This window comes from Volvox carteri, assembly GCF_000143455.1.
Source record: "Volvox carteri f. nagariensis unplaced genomic scaffold VOLCAscaffold_1, whole genome shotgun sequence".
Classification (NCBI taxonomy): Eukaryota; Viridiplantae; Chlorophyta; class Chlorophyceae; order Chlamydomonadales; family Volvocaceae; genus Volvox; species Volvox carteri.
The window spans coordinates 4,637,068-4,656,395 of NW_003307545.1; the positions used below are offsets into that span (position 1 = coordinate 4,637,068).

Sequence of the window (19,328 nt, forward strand, 5' to 3'; positions counted from 1 at the left end):
CGCCGCCGTCGCCATGGCCTGCCGCCGCCGCTGCCGCCGCATCAGCTGCCGATGCAAAGTCCCACGCCACCAGAGCGGGCCCGATCGCGAGCAGCAGCACTCCTCGGTGCATCTGGTGCCTGCCCGGGACACATGCACCGGGCATAACGGGAGCGTGGAAGCAGTCGGGGAAACACCGGCAAACACTCTGTCGGTGCAAAATCCCCTCGATCAATCGGGTTAGAGGGTAGAGCAAGAGCGAGAGAGAGGCACACAAAGGGCCTAGTCCAGCCTAGCCCCACGAGATGGCGTTCATCTAGCCCACCACCACCACCACCACCACCACCACCAACAACAACAACAACACTACAAAAAAACTGTATGTGTCTGATGACCCTTAACCCTGGATGGATGGGCCCCATGGACGGATGGACGGACGGATGCAACGCTCCCTGGATTGTATGTATGTATGTATGTACGTATGTATGTATACATGCGTGTTCCTCTGCGTGCATGCGTGCATGTATGCAAAAACACACCCTCCCCTGCCCGCCCACCCTCGTGCGTGACTCTCCCTTTCCGCTGGCGCCTCCCCCCCGACCCAGCAGCAGCTGGCAGCAGCTTCAATCGTGTGTGGTTCGTCTTTCCCCCCCGACCCCCGCCCGCTCTCATTCATCGCCGCGGCGTGATGAGTAATGCCAGTTGTGGACCGGGCGGGCGGGCGGGTGTTGGCCGCACCCTCTCACCTACCACTCCATGACGGAGACCTTTCCCTTCGGTACCGTGTATTTGGCCCTGCAGACCGGCAACTCTGTGTCCACATCGTAAATCCTGACCTCCTGCGGCATTGCGAACCCCCGGTAACTTTATTGTTTCACCCATTGCCCGGGTAACGGTCCCATGACCACACCCAGCAACGGGAAACAACACAAGGCAAGTCACATTTTAAAGTACGTGCCAATGCAGGGTAGATTGAGACGAGGGTCGATTAGGTGCGGAGAGCACGAGAGCATGTGAGCTATAGGGGACGGGTGAACACTTGGAAGCGTAAGTGAGCTGAAGTGAGAGCATTTGGCTATTTCCGACAGGAGAGAGCTGGAGACATGCGGTGGCGGCTGGGAGGTGCGGCGGTTCACGTAGATACATGTTTGCCCGTTGGATGTACAGCTCCCGGCAGCCCTGGCGTGGTGGAGCGGTTGGCGTTGTTGTTTACGCGGGTACTCACTTGGTTGCCGATAGCACATGCCAACAAGTTTGAGTCAAAAGGTGACAAAGCGAGGGCGGCTAGACGTTCCTCGTGTTTGGCGAGAATGGCTAGCGGTAGGTAGGTGATCGAGGAATAGACATATATAGCCAGCGAGCTCATATAAGCGAACTTGTCGATGCCCACGGCGATGGTCTGCGCGTGGATGTACGCAGCACTGTCGGTGTTTCTATGCAACTATCGATGCATGTCGCCTCTGGCGTCGAATTTCCGGCCGGCGTCTCACCTTTGAGACCCATTGCTGGCATCCTGATGGAATACATACGTGAGGCATCATGTTGCTGCTTGCGTGTTTGAGTAAGTCCATGTCTTGACAGCTACCGACGTCTTTCATGGATTGAAAGTAAAAATTGACTGCCGACACATGCTACGCATACGAAATGGGAGTTATTGTATGCCTGCTTGGGGCCTTGCCCACGAGGCTTGAGGCGCCCTGCCATCTTTTGACGGCAGGAGCCCAACCCCAGCTCAAATGTTAATTCCGATACAGCACCGTTTTTGTATTTATGAATACACGTCGGCGACGTTGACTGCAGGCAGCTGTAAGGGAAGCGGTGAAAGTCACACTATGTACTAATATACTGCACAGTCCCGGTACAACGACTTTTTCGCAGCTCGTAACATTTGCGCAAGAAACCTTAGGTGGTGGACGCATACAGAAGAAATCCTTATGCTTACAAAAATGAAAGGAGGTATGAAGCGGTCTGCCACAAAGCGTGGCCTTCAGGCCCCACCAAAACGGGCAAAACGGAGAGCTGTAGACAAGGATGACTGTGATGCTTTTTTCCTTAATGATGACGATGACAACAAGAGGACGGGACAGCCTGAGGATGAAGATGAAGAAGAGCATGAGACGGCGGACCAGCTCCGACTGCGACTTGGTGAGAACCATGAAAGGAAGGATATTTGATTCACACACTCCTTCGATGGCCAATATATGTATTTTGCGTGGATGGGCGTAAGCTTGTTGCGGCGGCGGCTTATGAATTGATGGGAATTATTATGCTCACGGATCGACCACCGCTGACCTAATTGCAGCTCAGGAGTACCTTACAAAGCTTCAGGATGAGGAGGATGAAATGGATGACCGGCGTGGAGTGACTGGCGGCGACGATGACGACGACGATGACGACGACGATGACGACGCCGGCGATGACGCCAGCCTTGGCGCAGCGGCCCGTGCCCAGCGACTGGCGGAGCGACTACAGAAGGATGTAGCGCAGGTAAAAACCCGGGGGGGGGATGGGGGGGGGCGGCTGGACAGCATCGTCTCATCCGTCACGAACATATTCGCTCCTACTGTCAACTCTGCCAGCGCCGGTCGCACGACCGTCATCCAACCAAAACCAACTTTTGAACTTCAACTTATTATTACCAACACGCTTAAGAACTTACGCACCCGCGTGCTGTGCGGGTCCCATCCCTGCCGCCGTGCAGGCTGCCGGGCGACTGCAACGCCGCCTTGCGCACCGAGTACGCGTGCTGGCTCCCGGGGACCTCGGCTACAGCGAGCCATGCTGCAGCCGCGGCCACCGCCTGTCAGCAACGGCAGTAGCACTCACCGCTGATGACGCTACAGCCTACACGGTATCGAAGGATGGCAGCATTTGCCGCTGGGATGTGGAGACCATGAAGCGAACACACCTGTACAGGTAAGGCCGGGAGGGGGTTGGAGGATGAGCCAGCCTCGGAGTTCTGATACTTCAACGGGTTGGGTGTACGGCATGTACCGCTACCGGTTAGGTTAAGGCGGGATAGGGGAATCAGGATTTTTGCGCGCAAGTCAAAATATCAACCACTGCTGATGCTGTGGCTGCTGATGCACCTCGCCGTCGATTCCCCCCCCACCCTCCGACATCCGCAAGCCCGTCGTCCCGCTCCCGCACATCGGCATTTCTCAATAACAATAACAATATCCACGTCATCCACAAACATCACCCGCATTAACGTCTAACGTGAACCAATGTTATCAGGCCTGGCGACGGTCCCGCCGCCGGCCGCCGCGGCGGCGGCGGCGGCGGTGCCGCCGGCCCGCCCAGCACCAGCACCAGCACCCCCGCGGAGTGGGTGGCTCGTAAGGCCCGATCTACCAGCCGCGCCGCGCTGTCGGCGGTCGCTGTCAGCAGCGACGGGCGCTACCTGGCAGTGGGGGGTGGGGACCACAAGGTACACGTGTTTGAGGCGAGCTCCGGAACCTACCTGCAGGGCTTTCCAGGGCACAAGGACCTGGTCACGGGGCTGGCGTTCAGGTGCGTGCGAGGGAGCGAATTTGGGATTTGGGAAATGGGAGTGTTGACGGTGTTGGGGAGCCCGCTATCGTGTGAAGCTGCCTTGTAAGAAACATAGAAGCCTTGTTTCAGGTTCACGTGTTATTGAGAACGCCAGGCGCCCAGGACAGCTCTGGAAAGGCGCCCATGATGTGTGACTTCCAGTCTCCTCCTCTTTCCTCTCCTCTCCTCTCCTCTCCTCTCCTCTCCTCTCCTCTCCTCTCCTCTCCTCTCCTCTCCTCTCCTCTCCTCTCAAAGTCCTCAACAGTGAAAACCCACTTTCCTTGCACTCGGCTTGCTGTGGTGCCGTACGTTGGGTACGTTCCTTCGCTTCCCACAGCACACATTTGATTTCCCCCTCCCCCCGCTTCCCGCCGATCCCCGCATCCCTTTAAAGGAGGACATTGGCAAGGTTGTATCTTTCCTTCTTGTATGCCTCCTAGCCTGCACATATTTCCCCCCCTCCCCCCGCTTCTTCTCTAGCTCCAAAACCCCGGACCCCTCGCCCCACATCTCACCTGAGCTCCAGGGAGGGCACTCACACTCTGGCGAGCTGCTCCGCGGACCGCACCGTGAAGCTGTGGAGTCTGGATGATAGAGCCTACATGGACACGTTGTACGGCCACCAATCCGAGGTCCTGGCTCTGGACTTCCTGCGGGCGGAGCGGCTCCTCACGGCGGGCCACGACCATACGTGCAGGCTGTGGAAGCTGCCCGAGGAGAGCCAGCTCATATTCAGGTGGGTTGCGGAAGAGGTGGGGAGGAAGGGGTGGCGAAAGGGTGGAGGAATGTGCGGTTAGATATTGTAGGATGGATAGGGCGGAGGGAGACGGACGGACGGACGGACGGACGAGTGTTACGACCGAAATTGTGCAGCATGCTACTTTGCTCCGTGTCCCCCTCTCTCATTGGGTGGATGTGAAGGATGTGTCCCAAGTGATGTTCGAAATGGGCTGGAAATGGCGGTTGGGAGTTGACGCGGTGTGTAAGGTGTGGGGTGGGTGGGGGTGGGAAGGGAAGGGAAGGTTGTGAAAAGTGGTGGCGCCGAAGTCGTGTGTTTCTGTGTGTGTGTGTATGGTGCTGGTGGGGAACCGATTTGGGGATATCTTTCCCTCCCCTCCCCTTTTCCCTCCTCGTCCCTCACCCCCAAACCTTCTTCCCGCCGCGCCGCCACTTTCCCACTGACCCACGGGACAGAGCCCACGACCGCGTCCTCGACTGCGTGCGCTTCGTGACGGGCACTGAGTGGGTTTCTGGCGGGTGTGACGGCGGACTGCACCTTTGGAGCCACCTCAAGAAGAAGCCGGTGTTTGTGGCGAGGGGGGCGCACGGAACGGAGGCGGGGACGGTGTACGCGGCACCCGCAGCCGGCATGTCTACGAATGGGATGTCTACCGACGGCGCCGCAGCTGCGGCGGCGGCGGCGGCGGCGCTGTCTCCGGAGCATGGCTGGGTGACGTCAGTGGCAGTGTGTCGCAATTCGGACTTGGTGGTAGGTTCCGGAGCGGATCGGTGCTGGCTGGGTTGTGCAGTGTTGTGGAGTTAAGGGTCAGGGGGACTCGGGACGGAGAGGAAGAAGGGGGGTTGGGGTACGGCAGGATGCGCGCTGTCCACTCCCTCCGCCCAGGGTTTCGTTATTGTCAATTCTCTCCTCCTCTCTTTCCCCCCCTCCCTCCAACACCCTGGTATGCCGCGGCGATGCTTTTTGAAAATCGGCATGTACCTCTTATTACCCCCCTTACACACACAATGTTGATCTACATGTTGATAGAAAATTCCTCTGGAGGCCCTTTCCCTCACCGCCACTATCACCACCAACACCACCAACACCAACACCACCCTTACCGTGTTCCCCTGCCTGCCGCCACCAGGCCAGCGGTGCCGGCGACGGCGCCATTCGCTTGTGGTCTGTCAACCCCAGCAAGACGGGGGGGGCGGGGGGCCTGGCCTGCATCGGCGCACTGCCGCAGCGGGGCTTCGTGAACGGGCTGGCCATTGCCCGCAGCGGCCGGTTCCTCGTGGCCGCGGTGGGCCAGGAGCCGCGCATGGGCCGCTGGGCAAGGGACGCGCGGGCGCGTAACGGCCTGGCGCTACATCGCTTGGGGCTGGAGGCAGATTGAGGCGGGGAGGGGGGGTATCCAACAGCAGCGGCAGCAGCATGAGGAAGGATGAGGACAGGAGGAAGGCTGGGGGGGGAGGAAGTGAGCTCATGGTTGTGGTTGTAATGGTTGTAATTGGGCGAGGGGATGCGTGTGTGTGGTGTGCTCTCAACTCCTCTACTACTTCTTCTTCTTTTCATCTGTCTTCTCGTTTTTGCTGGTGGGCGTTGACAGTCGAGGAGGAGGAGGAGGAGGAGGAGGAGGGAGGCGGAAGCACCAGAGCTGAACGGGTCTAAGGGCCCGATAGAGAGTAACGACCAGGGCGCCCTAACGGGGGGTAATCCGGAAGGAAGACGACATCCGTTAGTGTTGGTGAGGTGGCACACAAACGCATACGCTGGTTATGGAGAGGTGAGGAGGAGAGGGAGGTGCGTTTCCCTTCCTTTCCCTACCCGCCCGGCCCCGACCCCGCCCACACCACTATCAACAATATCAGTCGAGGATTGACCGGACCTCGCCTTGGAGTCGCCGTTTTCAGTCACTGCATGCCGTGTGGGGGGGAAGGGTCTTTCTGCTTTCCAAACCACTTTCCCGCCTTCCTTTCCAAACCACTTTCCTCTCCCCCGTGGGGATTCGGCCGCCCCGGGTTCCGTTTGCACCTCTCTCCCCCCCTCCTCCTTGCATATGTCCCTCCCCCCGTCCCCTTCAATCGGCAGCCCCCTCTCTTGGTGGATTCTCCCCCCCTCCCCACGCAAAAGGGGGAAGTGTTGATGATGGCCTGGGTAGGGTTGGAATCGAGATTGCCGGGGTGGCGCGAGGTGTCTACTAGGTGCTTGTGCGGGCTTAAGGGGGGGGGGGCCTTGGTTGGAATGTGGGTCGGCCTGCCCGGTGTTGTAGGGGGTGAGGGGAGGAGGTCGTGGCGCGGGAGAGGGGAGAGGGCCAGAAGCGGGTGCTGCTGTCCATGGCCTGGGGGCTGCAGACATGGTCAAGAGAGCTCCCGGTGGTGGTGCCGGTGCTAATGGCTGTGCCTACGGTGGTGGGGGCCATGGTTTGGGTGAGCTTGTGTTTCGTGGGGGAGGGGAGGTTGCTCTGTTTTGTTTTTTCATGCCTTGGCCGGCCTGGCCAGCGCACGGCGGCGGCCGACACTGCCCAACTCCTCTCGCCTTTCCGGTTCCTCGTCCACTTCGTAACGAGGACGCCTCTTCACATCGACACACGAAATCAAACCACCAAAGTACTGTGCCACGTTGCACTGCACATGCACTTATGCATTGTTTCGCATAACATTGTTCCCCTTACTACTGGCTTTTACGGGCTGCGATTACTACTGTTATTTGCCGTACTGCCGTACTGTGTTGCTTGGGTTTCAAGGGACGTGGAGCCACAGCCATCTCAGGACCGTTACTTGAATAGAATGTGTAGAACCTGCCGCCGGCAGGCGGGCGGGGGCATGCCGTGCAGGACCCCTCCCCATTACCCTCGCCATTACCAACGCTAGAGGTGATGATGATGATGATGATGATGCGTCGCCTCTGTTTGTTTGCCCAAGGACCGACTGCACCGACCGCGCGTGCATGAGGTGACTTGTGTGTGGCCTGAGGAGCAGTTAAGGTAAAGGAATTGCGCAGGGACTTGATTTGACACCCCTGCTACGCGGAAGAGCTCTACAAGCTACCTACCTTCACGCCTCCGTGTATAGGTTAGTGTGTATGTGGTTGCTCAAAAGGAGGCTGGTGATCGCGCCAGCAACTGCGGTTACATCAACGATCCTGGTGGGGGCCTCCCCGGGGGACTGGGGGGAGAGCGGTGGTGAGTGATAGCTAACGGGGGTAGGGGTGGTAACCCCTGCGCACGATTTTCCATTATGCGGGCCCGGCGGGCCCGACCTATTCCGTCTGTATAGGGGCCTGGGCCGGACAGAGGGAGGGAGAGAAGCAGCAGCATAATGAGATGCAAAAAGGGTGAACGGCAACTCGGCAGTACAACACTATACATGGCTCCAGACAAGAGGCGGCTGATCGTAACCCTTCCTAGTAACCCTAACCTAGTAATAATAGGGTAATGCACGTGTGTATCGGTGAAAATTAATGCGAGGGTGCCGAGCTAAAGGATTTACAGGTAAGGTGGAGGTCGGGGCAGCAGCCAGCAGCAGCAAGGAGTCCAAGAACTTGTTCATCACCCTGCATGTTAATATTTAGGGCCCCTCGAGCTTGGCTCCGTACTCCTGACGTATATGTACTGGGCTACCAGTTCGCAACGGTCCTCAGGTTCCCCCCTCCCCTTTTATCTGCCCATGGCTGGACGCATTACCCTGCGTCACGAAGTGTGAGATCACAGCTCATGGGGAGGCATGTTTTCATCAGTTTGTTAAACGGGTTGATGTGTAGGCATCAACGACTGTTTGCTATAACCATGGCATATCTTCTGCTCGCTTCCGTTCGATATGGGTTACAGAGGACGCCCTGGTCGATATGCAACGGTTGTTATGTTTGGCTAATCTATCGTTACATGGAGAAGTTTGTTGCGTTCTTATATGCACTAAGACTGGTTGCCCTGTGTTGTCGTCTATGAGAGCGCTCAAACTCAGGACTGCGCACGATTGGATCAGGGAGCCAGAATGGTGGAGGGAGACTGCCATGCGAAACTTAGCAGCGCATATGAGCAAAGATGTTTGTGCATGCGTCTTCCTCTTTAGCTTTCCCCAAAACCTTTGCTCAATTGCACTAAACACCCATGTTCGTATCGCCTTAGGTAGTTGGCGGCGGGCCGTTTCCTTCAGATTTCCTGGCGCGAGGACAGTTATGAAGCCATCGATTATGAGTGCTGGATCATCAGAGGTAAAGGTGAAAGAAACACTTGGTGGTCTGGTCATAGGCTGTCTGGGTTTTAACGGTATTTCAAGAGTCTTTGTCACGGTGCTTGTACGGAAGAACGCCGGTTTCTTTCTGACGCCAGGTGCCGTATATCATAATGGGATTACCTTTCTTATGATTAGGATGATAGGATGACACAGAATGCATTGTACCCAACGACAACGTATCTGAGCTTAGAGTTTACACACTGTAAAGAAGAATGGTGACGCTTTGCTTCAACTAAGCCGCCCTGTATGTACCTGGTGAACAACGCAAGCCTTGGGCCAAACAGAAGGCGTGTCTGTGGCTGCTTCCTGGTTCAACGTTCATGGCTGCGACTCTTAGCCGGAGGGCACTTAGCCTCCCAGCGCGAGCTGTGGAAATTGCATCGGGATCTACAAGCGAGCTAGATTTGTACCAGCCGGATGTCGAGGTAAGCAGCCGCTGGCAGTCGCGACTTGCCTGGGCTCAAGTTACGCTTCTGGCTCCTCGCTGATGCTGTTGTCAATGGAATGCAGCAAAATGTGACACGTCTTATTGTTAGCAAAATCCTGAGGAACTCGCCTAAGCGTTCAGCAACCATGCTTGCACGGCGTTGTGCGAATGTGCTAGACGCTGCTCGCGAGAAGTCACATGGCGCAATCGCCAGATCTGGCAGGAACCTTCAACCTGGAATTGCCATAAGAAAGCATTCCATACACTTGTGCGCTGGTTCCATTGTGCAGGCAAGGGTTGCGACATCGCCGTCCATAGTGGACCCGCGAAGTCCCACCACCACCGTCGCAACCTTCAGCCCTGTGTTTGACTTGGAGCTGGGCGGCAGTTGCGCGTCGACTCCACAGGACCGTCAGTCCAATGGCGGCATCTCCCGTCGCTGCGCAGCGGCCGGGCCCCCTATTCCCCTGCGCCCGCTGGCCCCGGCCACGCCGGCGGCGGCGGCACTTCAAAAGCTCCGAGAACCCAAATCACTCGTTTCTCAAAAGGACCCCGGAGCACTCCCGACTGTGGCTGTTGCTGCAATTGCAACTTCCGGGGCTGCAGTGTTGAAGGGCGGTAGCGGTTGCTTGGATCGCAGCGCAAGCGACCTTCAAGTTTCATGGGCGCGGCGCAATGGCGGCAGTGGCAGCGGCACCACCGCTGCGACCCATCCATCAGCAGTCAGTCATTCAGAGCTGCTGGCTCTCCCACCTGCGGGAGAGCGTGTAGCGGAGCTCTGCAAACCCGCAAGCGAGTTGGAGATGGAGGTGAGAAGGGTTGCTGCATGCAGTACAGCACGGCATGGGACCGTACGGGCAGTACATGCGATGCCCACACCCACGCACAGTGGCTGGGTATGGCCCACTATTGGCCCTTAGTGCCCCCCTTCCTAAGGGGGTGTTGTGGACCTCGCTGGTCCCCTTCCTAGCGTACGCGTGCTTGCCATGTATACTTGTCTGTCTGTCTGTCTGTCTATGTATGTATGTATGTATGTATGTATGTATGTATGTATGTATGTATGTATGTATGCACACGGGCTCCCCAAAGCATCGTTTGACCGGTGCAGCGATGTGCCCAACTGCTTCACCCACTTGCACATTTGCCCGTCCACGACCCACTTGGTAAACGCCATTGATGGACGTCGCAGCAGCTCCCCATCCGTCAGTCCGTCTGTCTGTCCTTCCTGCCTGTCCGCTGCAGCTTGCCAAGCGCCTCCGGGTTTTCAGAACCGCGCGCATCTCCAAGCAGCCGCCGGCACATCATCAACAACAACAGCAACCCTCTTCCGGCTCCACCTCCACCTCCACCGGCGTTGCTCCCGGGGGTCCTCCACCCGGCGAGATTGAGGCCCTGGCTTCGGAGCTTCAATCCGCGGGCTTCCTGATGCAGATCCTGGACGGCACGCGACTCAGCAAGGACGCCCGCTCATGCCTACGAACCCTCAAACACCGCTTCCTAGTTTGCATGGGCAGGGCCCAGCAGCAGCCGCTATCAGCCCCACCGCCCCCACCAGCACCACCATCCGGACACTTCTCCGGAGACATTCGGACATCCCTCCGCAACGGCGACCCAGCGGGGGAGACCGCGTGGGGGCGTCTGGGAGCCGCGAGGCAGACGGGGGAGACGGTGCAGGATTTGGTCGGCGGCGGCGTGGCGTCCGGCACCGCCGCCGCTGGCGGGCAGGAGCATCAGCATCAGCCGCCTCAGCATCCGTCGGTGGTGGGGGAGGAGCAGCTGAGTGAGCCGCTGGTGGTGGAGGTTCGCTTCCGGGAGCAGTTCCTCATTGCCAGCCCCACCCAGGCGTATCAACTACTGCTGCTGGTAAGGGGGGATGTAGCTGCTACTGCTGCTGGGTGGCGGGTGGCGGTTGTGGGGGGCTCGCTTGGTGTTGGAGAGTGCTGCATGCGCGCCACATACATACATACATGCATGCATACATACATACATACGTACATACATGTCTGGTATTCACCTCCAGGCCCCGCTTCCTGCTTGTTCTGCCGCACAACAGGCTCTGCCGGTGGTGTTTGTGGGCCCTATGCGGCGGTTGGATGCGGTGGTGGACATCATGGCTCGCGAGGTGGCGGCGGTGTTCAAGGCCGCCAAGCGGCCCCTACCGCCCTGGCGCACCAAGGGGGCGATGCTCTCGAAATGGGCACCCGCACAGCTCGGGGAGCTTCAGAGGCTCATGAGGTGCGAGGAAATGCAACATCAACATCCACAACAAAAGCAACAACATCAGCGAAAGCAGCAGCAGCAGCAGCAACAACTCGAGGAACAAGAGGAGGGGGAGCCACAAGAAGAGCACTTGAAGACAGAGATGGTGGGTAGGCTGTGTATGTATGCATGTATGTTTGTTTGTTTGTTTGTTTGTTTGTAAGTATAGCGGGCTGAGATGGGGATCGCGGCAAGGAGTTTAATGCTGCTGATCGCTTGTCGCCGTTGTGGGGCGTAGCTTGCCTACCCTCCCTCGCATGTACGGATGTACGGGTTTACGGGTGTGTGTGTCTCCCTGTTAATTAAGCTTTAGTTGCGTATCTGCCCCTGTGCGTCTGTACATGTTCGTACATGAGGATGGGGATGTGGGGATGTGCATGCGCTTGTTCGTAAGGTAGTGTTTGTGCTTTGTTAGGCTATTGTTACCTGTTGTGTGTGTGTACGTAGTGATGGTGGTGGTGGTGGTGGTGGGCCAACATTAAGTCAAGCAATATTTTGCTAAGCTGACCTGAACTTTGGTATTTGTTTCCAGGTGCCAGCGGACCGCGACATGGTCCCCCGAGGGCCCTCCACCACCTCGCGTGTCGCCGCCTCCTCGGCCTTCATCACCTCCATGCAGCCACCACCAGCCACCACCGCCACCACCACTTCTGCAGATATTGGGGCCGTCGGCGGCACCGCCACCAACAACACCTCTACTGCGGATCACGGCGGCGGCGGCGGTGGCGGCGGTGAACCCGAGGATGCAGTCATGGGCGGTGCAGCTGAGGTCGCGTCGATCAGCAATATTGCGCCGTCGCGAAAAGGCGTAGGTGCCCCCGCCGCCACCGATGCCGATGCTGACGGCGCTGCCGACGCCGACGGCGACGGTGACGTCAGCGAGCTTGACCCCCGATCCGAAGGCATCTTGTCGATCATCGGCTCGGACAGTTTGGGCCGTTTGATGGGTCAGACTTTGACACGGAGCACGGACCGCGTGGAAGCGCCGTCGTTGGACGTCGAGGACGGCAGCAGCAACGGCACCGGCGGCGACGGCAGCAGCAGTGGTGACGGTAGTGGTGGCGGCAGCGGCGGCGCAGTGGTGGTGACGGGGAGCATTGTCCAATACGAGGAGGTGGCGGATGAGGATGAGGATGCCACCAAGCGTGAAGGCGGAGGCGGCAACGGCGTGACGCGGCTAGCGCCGATGGCGGCGGAAGCGGCGTTGACGGCAGCGCAGGCGGAGGCGGGAAGCTGTGGGTTGCTCGCGCGTCGGGGCGATCCCTCGGAGCTTAGCTTTCCTATCCTTCCGGAGGTGGTGACGATGGCGGATGCCGGCGTGGCGCTGGCGGCGGTGCGACCCGTGGGTCATCTGGTGATAGGACGGCAAGGAGAAGGAGAACTGACAGCGGCAGCAGCAGCGGCGGCGGCGATGCCGCCGCTGCTGCAGCAGGAGCAGGAGAAGAAGAGTTTTAGCGGTAATGGAGCAGCAGCAGTAGCGGCGGCAGCGGAGGAAGTGGCGGTGACGCCGACGTTTTGGCCGCTAGGGGGTCTCAGCGCTCTGTCGCCCTTTGCGTGCGTGTCGGTTCCGGAGCAGTACGAATCAGAGTACGGCGAGCAGGACGGCTATTGCGGTGGCGGCGGCGGCGACATGCGGCCTTCGCCCTGGAGTGCCAACTTGCCAACTGTCCCCGGCGGCGAAGGCGCTGGGAGCAACATCGGCAACGGCCAAGGTTTACCAGAGTTTACCTTTAAACATACCGCTTTGGAGTCGCACGATCCAAGTCACGGCGAGTACGACGCGGATCTGGATCTTGGCCGTCGAGACGCGCCAGGCGGCAGCGGTGCTGCTGCTGCGCGTCGAGGACCAACCCTGCCTCTGCCCACCCCCCCACGCCTTGCACCCCTGGCCGCCGCCGCCGCCGCCGCAACTGCGGATGCATTGCCAGGTGATGCTGCGGCAGTAGTGGCGGCGGCGCCGCCGGAGAAGGGCCGCAGCGTTCTGGCGTCTCCCCCCGCTACAGCCGCCGCCAGGGTTTCAGGGCTAGACTTGAAGTACCAACCGCTGGCCAGCGGCGCACTCGGCCTATGTGACGGCGTGAGCGCTGCCGCCACCGCCGCCAGTCCAGCGGCGGCGGCGGCAGCTCAGCGTCCAGCGGGCGGCGGCCCTCCCAAAAACCTTTCACCTGCGGCATCTCACCCTCCTCCCTGCACCGCCGGCGGCGGCGGCGGCGGTGGCGGCGGCGGCTATCATTTGCAGTTCCCCCGCCCAGACACGTTGCACATCACCCGCCGTTCCAGCTCCGACCTCCACCGCGCAGCGGAAAAGTTTAAGAAGGCCAAGTCGCTGTTAGCGACAGCGCTTCGCCTGGCAAAGGGCAGCGGCGGCGGCGGCAGCGGCAGTCGTGACGCCTCCGCCGCTGCTGCGGCGGCGGCAGCAGCGGTGGGGGCGTGTGGTACAGGTCCTGGTCTCAGTGGTCCCCAACAGCAGCAGCAGCAGCAGCAGCAAAGAGGTGACCTGGTGCCTCGGGACGCCAAGGCAGCCTTGGTCGCGAGCGGCAGCGGCGCCGCCCCTGCGGTGGCGAGGCCGCCTGACGGCGGCGCCGCCGCCGCCGCGGTCACCCCAGGTAACCGCCCCGGTGTTGGCGGCGGTGCTGTCTGCTGTACGCGAGTAGCGCTGGCGGGGGGTGTGATGACGCAGCCCTCGGGTGATGAGCCCCTTTGGGCGCGAAGGATCCGTACAGTGAAGTGGGATCAGTCAGAGGCGGCGGCGGCGGCGGCGGTGGCGGGTGGTGGTGATGGTGACGCAGCACGAGACGCTCTGGTTTGACAGACCTCGCCGACGTTTTTGTGACTGGGACTACTCACTGTGTGGGTTGTACGGGGGAGTTCCGTACGTGATGTGATGTGGCGGCAGTGGCGGCGGCGGCGGCAGCGGAAGGAAAGGTAGAGCGAGGGTCGCCGCGTCGACTGCCGCCGTTGCCGCTGCCGCTGCCCCGACCGCCGCCGCCACCATCGTACTAATAACGGGCTGTTGGCGCTGCGGGCTTCCGTTTCAATTTCGAGTGGCGGTACGTCTGTGGTGGCCGCGGTGCTTATGTGTATGTGTATGTGTTGAACTGCAGCAACAGCGGCAGCAGCACCTTCAAGAAGCTCTGGTCGCCATTGCTCTGGTCGGTATGCGGATGAAGAGCGCATCTCACGTGGCTGCTGCTACTGCTGCTAATGGCGTTTGGCGCGTTGTGCGGTGGCGAGGTATTGATTGAATGGGAAATATACCTAAAGACTTATATATACCTATATTCTTAATAATGCTGAAAACGCATGTCTGTGTGGGTGTGGGTGGGGGTGGGGGTGGGGGTGGGGGTGGTGGTGGTGGTGGTGGTGGTGGTGATGATGGGTGAGGGTGTCCTGAGGCGGCAACCGCCGAGGAGGGTTCCCGCCTGAGCAAAACCCACCATCGGTTTGCCTCTGTCTCCTCTCGGCCCTACAATTACGTCGTGCTGGGGAGCTGCAGTACATTAGCGGTCCGGGGGTAGATTTCCCCCTCCGAGGCTGGCTGGGCGGCGAGGGCAGGAGGAGGGGAGGGGGTCCGGGCCTGCATGTGCCGGAGGTTGGCGGCGCCGCCCTTCCCCCTGGGCGGGAGATTCTTTGAGCCCCCTCTTAATTAATTAATAAGGTAATAAGGTTTGATGATGATGTTGTTAAGGTGCCGCCGCATCTAGGTGTTCTTCTTGTGCGTGTCTGTGTATGGCCGTGTCGTTATTAAGGAGGGGGCACAAGCGCGGAGAAAGACGAGAAAAAAGAGGTTGAGGGAGAGGGAGAGAGGAAGAGAGGGGGAGATGGAAGGGTGGGGCTGCGAGGTGATGGGGGTGGTGGGTGGTGGTGAAGTAATGTGTAGGCTGTGTGGTGGGGCTTATGGCGGTTGCTGCGCTGTCCTGCTGCGTGTGGTGGGTGGGGTGGGGGGTTGCGGGGTATTGAGGTGGAGTGCGTGAGGGAGTGTGCTGGGGAAGGGGAGGGGGGTAGCGCTGCGAACTATTTCCGAGTAGGGTGGTGGTGGTGGTGGTGGTGGTGGTGGAGGAGCACACAGCAGCCGGGACAGCTGCAGCAGGGGTATGCATGCCCGTGTGCGTCTGTCTGTCTGTCTGTCTGTCTGTCTGTGTAGGAGAGGATTAGCATGTGAGGTGTGTGCATGGTGCTGTCGTTGTTGTAGAACCCAATTGGGCTCAATTCGTCCGTTTGTCTGTATGTAGTGTCTGTATGTCCTGTAGTCAAATGTCAGTGGATCAGTTTTAGGCCCTAGTTAGTTAGTCAGTTAGGTTCAGCTGGCGCAAAGGCAGAGGCCAGCAGATGTAGGGCGAGGGGTGGATGTCACCATTGTGGTGTTGAATTATGTGTGTTAGGTTATAGCTTGTGTTTGCGTGTGTTTTCCTTCATCACTCCCCTCCTTACGATCTTTAAGATGTCTTCAAAAGTCGACCTTTTCCCTTCCCCATTGAAGCGATATCAAGTCACTGACATACAAACATACATACATACATGCATGCATACTCCATTTTGATGCCGGCCTAAGGGGTATGTGTCTAGGGGGGGGGGTAGGGAGGGGGGAACGAAGGGGGAGGGAGGCGGGGGCTCTTCTTGAAGCTTTCTTTCTTTCTTTCTTACCTGCTGCAGCCGTGCAGCGCTCCACCCCCCCCCCACACACTCGCTACTCTCCCCCTATGAGCTCATATCCGCAATCATGTGCTTTCCTGTTTTTTCGCTTCGCAGTCCTTCCCTTTCTCCCCCTGTGCCATTAGAATTGGGTGATAAGAGGAAAGCGCGTTTTTGGAGTTTAAGAATGTCAACAGCATTATCCCGCGCCCTATTGTCCTTAGGAGCTTGGCAGCTTCTTCCATAAGCCGTCATTGCTAAAAAAGAGAATATGTTCTTATTGCCAGAACTGGTGGGTGCGCTAAGAATGATGGAAATCGGGGCTGCATGGACGGTGTACACTGTGTTCCTAAGATGGCCCTCAATGTGCCGTGTATGTGTGTATGTATGTATGTATGTGTGTCATCACTCTGCTGTCGGTGTCGCGTTGCCCGTCCTATTTTGTTCAGTAGTCCAGCGTCCTGTTTGCCTGTCTGTCGGCCTGTTAACAAGTCAATCTGTCTGTCTGTGCGTGCGTGTCCGTCGCTTGCGGAGCTGACGTGCACGCCGTATACCTGTTTGTCTGTCTGTCTGTCGGCCCAATCATGTACTGTATGAACGTCTGAAACTTTTCGTTCCCGTTTTTTCCGTGTATTTGTGAACTTTGTTTGACTCAGGGTTTCGCAGGTGCACCAGTCATGCGGCGCTGGTGGGCGGTGCTGTGCTTGCGCCACACCACACCACACCGCACCGCGTGAAAGCGCCATCAGCCCGCTTCGGCCCCTCTTCTTGCGCGGTCGCTCCGTAGGGCCCCAGATAGCTGCTTACTCGCTTTGCGTCCGCATTCTTAAAAAACCATCCGAGTAATAGTGGACAAAAATGTCGTTTCTTTTTGCGTGGTGCTGTTGATGATGATGATGATGATGATGATGATGATGCTCATGCTGTTATTGTGTGTTTTGACCTTTCGCCTCTTTGGAAGCTTCTCCCGTCTTAAGATGCTTACAAAGGAAATAGAAACGTTTTTTGCCATCTTTAATTTCATGACCTTGCATGTGCGCGCGTGTATGAATGCATGTATGTATGTGTGTATGTATGAATGCATGTATGTATGTATGTCCCTCTGTGTGTTGATGTCACCAGCACCGGGAGCGGCACCAGCTGCCGCTGCTCCTCGGGGTGCACCGCCTTCGGGCCCGGGGGCCCCTCCCGCAAGTGGGAGCTCCGAAACCGCTTTGTCCTGCTTCTGCTGGAGAACTGTCGTTCATAGTTCAGATTCCCGCTCACAGCTTCCGCCTTCACGAGCCTGGCTGGCGCCTTCATGGCTAGCAGGTTGGCTGTAACGACTAGCTAGAAGGCGCACTCATCGCATGTAAATCCAAAAATGCCTGCTGGGTGAAGAAAGAGCTTGGGTGGGCTTGGATCCATTCCGTGCAGGTGCTGATGCTGGTGGTAGGAGCTGGAGGGATTCGTGCGAGAGCGTCCATGTCTGTGTGTGTGTGTGTGTGTGTGTGTCTTTGTATGTGTACGTGTGTGTGTGTGTATGTGTGTGTGTGTACCACGCCGTCGTTTTCCGAGGCTAGCGGGGAGATGCGGTTGGGTTGGGTTGGGTTGGGGCGGTACGTGTTGTTCTCGTTGCTTAGCATACATGACATTCGGAACGCCATGCGCGCGGCTACCGCTGCCGCCTGCCGCATGTTCTTAACGGCGTTTTCTTCTTCCTGGCTGGGGCCCATGCCGGAACCTTTCCCTAGGGATTTTCTCTGGGGCGGCCAGTTCATCGGGTTGTTCGTCTTTCCCCCTCCACCCCCCTTTGATATCATTCCATCTGGGGGCCATCATCCGGACGGAAGCCACTTGGCGTGCGCCGTGGGGGGTTGGTTGGGTTTGCCGGGTAACGGCTTGTGCTTGTGTGAATATATGTATGTATGTATGTCGCCGTTACTACAGGGAACGCACGGTTACGGACATACACACGAACACGGGAGGGCATGAGAAGCCTTCGGTGGTCTGTCTAGGAAGGTGTACGGCGGATGGTATGACACTGCACAGTTTTGTGAAGTGGCGGAAGAGCCAAACGCAAGGGTGGCAGAAGGGCGAGTGCGCGCGTCGTCATGTTATGGGAGGAAGGGAAGTCCTGGCACGGTGCTCGTGGTGGTGGTAATGGTAGTAATGGTGATGAAGGGCGATTGTGCGAGGTGAGACAGTGTAAGCATGCACTAGAGTGCCCCAACTCGACCCGGACCTGTCTTCGTATTTCGTATCGTTTTGCGCCGTTTTAATCGCAGTCACTCAAATCTATTCGCGGAGGGGTCGGCAGCAGCGGAGTTTTGCATCTCTCCTCGTCTGCTGCTGCAAAAGGCCCTTTGAGGGGGGAGGAGGAGATGAGAGGGCAAAGAGAGTGATGTACGCCTCGTGTCTCCGACGCCGTGTTTTTTGTGCGCGCGCGTCTCTGGTCGATAAGAGAGGGAGGAGGAGAGAATAATTGTTTGGCGGAGAGGAGAGGCGTGTATGAATATATTTGCCCGCGCAGATTGCGGCGTCCCCGGATTTTTAATGCTTTCCGACAATCAAAAAGATTATAAACCCCTTTTTTGTGTCGTGAGAGAGGCTCAGTGAGGTGGGAGGAGAGAGGCCGTGGTGAGAGTCGACGTGCTTTCTTGCGTGGTGGCGGAAAAAGTTACTCAGTAGTCGAATAAGCTATACTAGTAGTTAGCTCTCCGAACCAGTGAAAATCGCCCTCTAAGCGGAAATTTCGTTGTGTCGCCATCGCAGCAATGGCCTGCGTCCCCTTTTGTTCTTGTATGAAATATACGTAAGTAATATGTTTGCCGCTTCGCCAACATGCCTCACTGTACAGCCACATTCATGCCACCGTTCTACATTTCTTCCAGCTCCAGGAATTTTGTATTGCCCGTCATCATATTCACACAGCACCGCATTTTTTATTATCGGCCACCGTGATGATATGTCCTAATAATCAAAACGTGTTCTCGCTTTCCTGCTGTACGGCCGACAGGCTGTCTGCCGCCGTACAAGCCGTGTGTTACCTCCCGTAACTGCGAAGATAAACACTTTGTTGGATGGCTGTCGCAGGCCGAAACACCGACACACACAAAAGGGGGGAGGCATATCCTATGGTCGCGAGGTCGTCAAACCGCCATTCAGTGAAGAACACATCCAAACGGCAAAATATTAAAAAGGGCAGCAATCTTTTCGAATCTGATGCACTGGTCGTCAGTTCTTGTACGTGTTTGTGCGGCGGAGTCATGGGCACAACCTGCGACACCTGCGCCTCCCCCTCTCCCTCTCCATTTGGACCCATAGATGCACACACAATCTATATATAAGATCTCCTGGATGAAAACCCAACCATTCACACCATCCTGTATCTGTGCTCCTGCTCCTGTTCTTTTCCTCCTTTTGCTGCCCCCGATATGCTGCCCCTGCCCCTGCTGCTGCTGCTGCTGCTGCTTACCCCAGTTGCTGCTACTATACAGTGGCAAGGCCGACAGCGGCCATTGCACCTGCGCCGCCGTCGCACTCTGCACTCCCCCCCCCT

The 19,328-nt window shown here is 58.1% G+C and overlaps 2 protein-coding genes across 2 annotated transcripts in view; one reads left to right on the plus strand and one right to left on the minus strand.

Annotated features, from left to right (window-relative positions):
• VOLCADRAFT_115828 (uncharacterized protein) overlaps positions 1-1,517 on the minus strand; it is a gene marked incomplete at both ends in the record, with an annotated part of 13,339 nt that extends 11,822 nt beyond the window's left edge. Inside the window, 4 exons of the mRNA XM_002946214.1 lie at positions 71-119; positions 730-818; positions 1,205-1,378; positions 1,470-1,517. Of these exons, the coding sequence (XP_002946260.1) occupies positions 71-119; positions 730-818; positions 1,205-1,378; positions 1,470-1,517 (360 nt within the window). The remainder of the gene's footprint in view (positions 1-70; positions 120-729; positions 819-1,204; positions 1,379-1,469) is intronic.
• Positions 1,518-2,485: 968 nt separating this feature from the next.
• On the plus strand, positions 2,486-5,630 carry VOLCADRAFT_55218 (uncharacterized protein; the record flags this gene model as incomplete). The annotated part of the gene is made up of 6 exons (XM_002945860.1): positions 2,486-2,889; positions 3,295-3,496; positions 4,044-4,249; positions 4,708-4,858; positions 4,955-5,002; positions 5,382-5,630. The coding sequence occupies 6 exons, from the start codon at positions 2,486-2,488 to the stop codon at positions 5,628-5,630; spliced, it is 1,260 nt and encodes a 419-aa protein (XP_002945906.1).
• Positions 5,631-19,328: the final 13,698 nt, after the last annotated feature.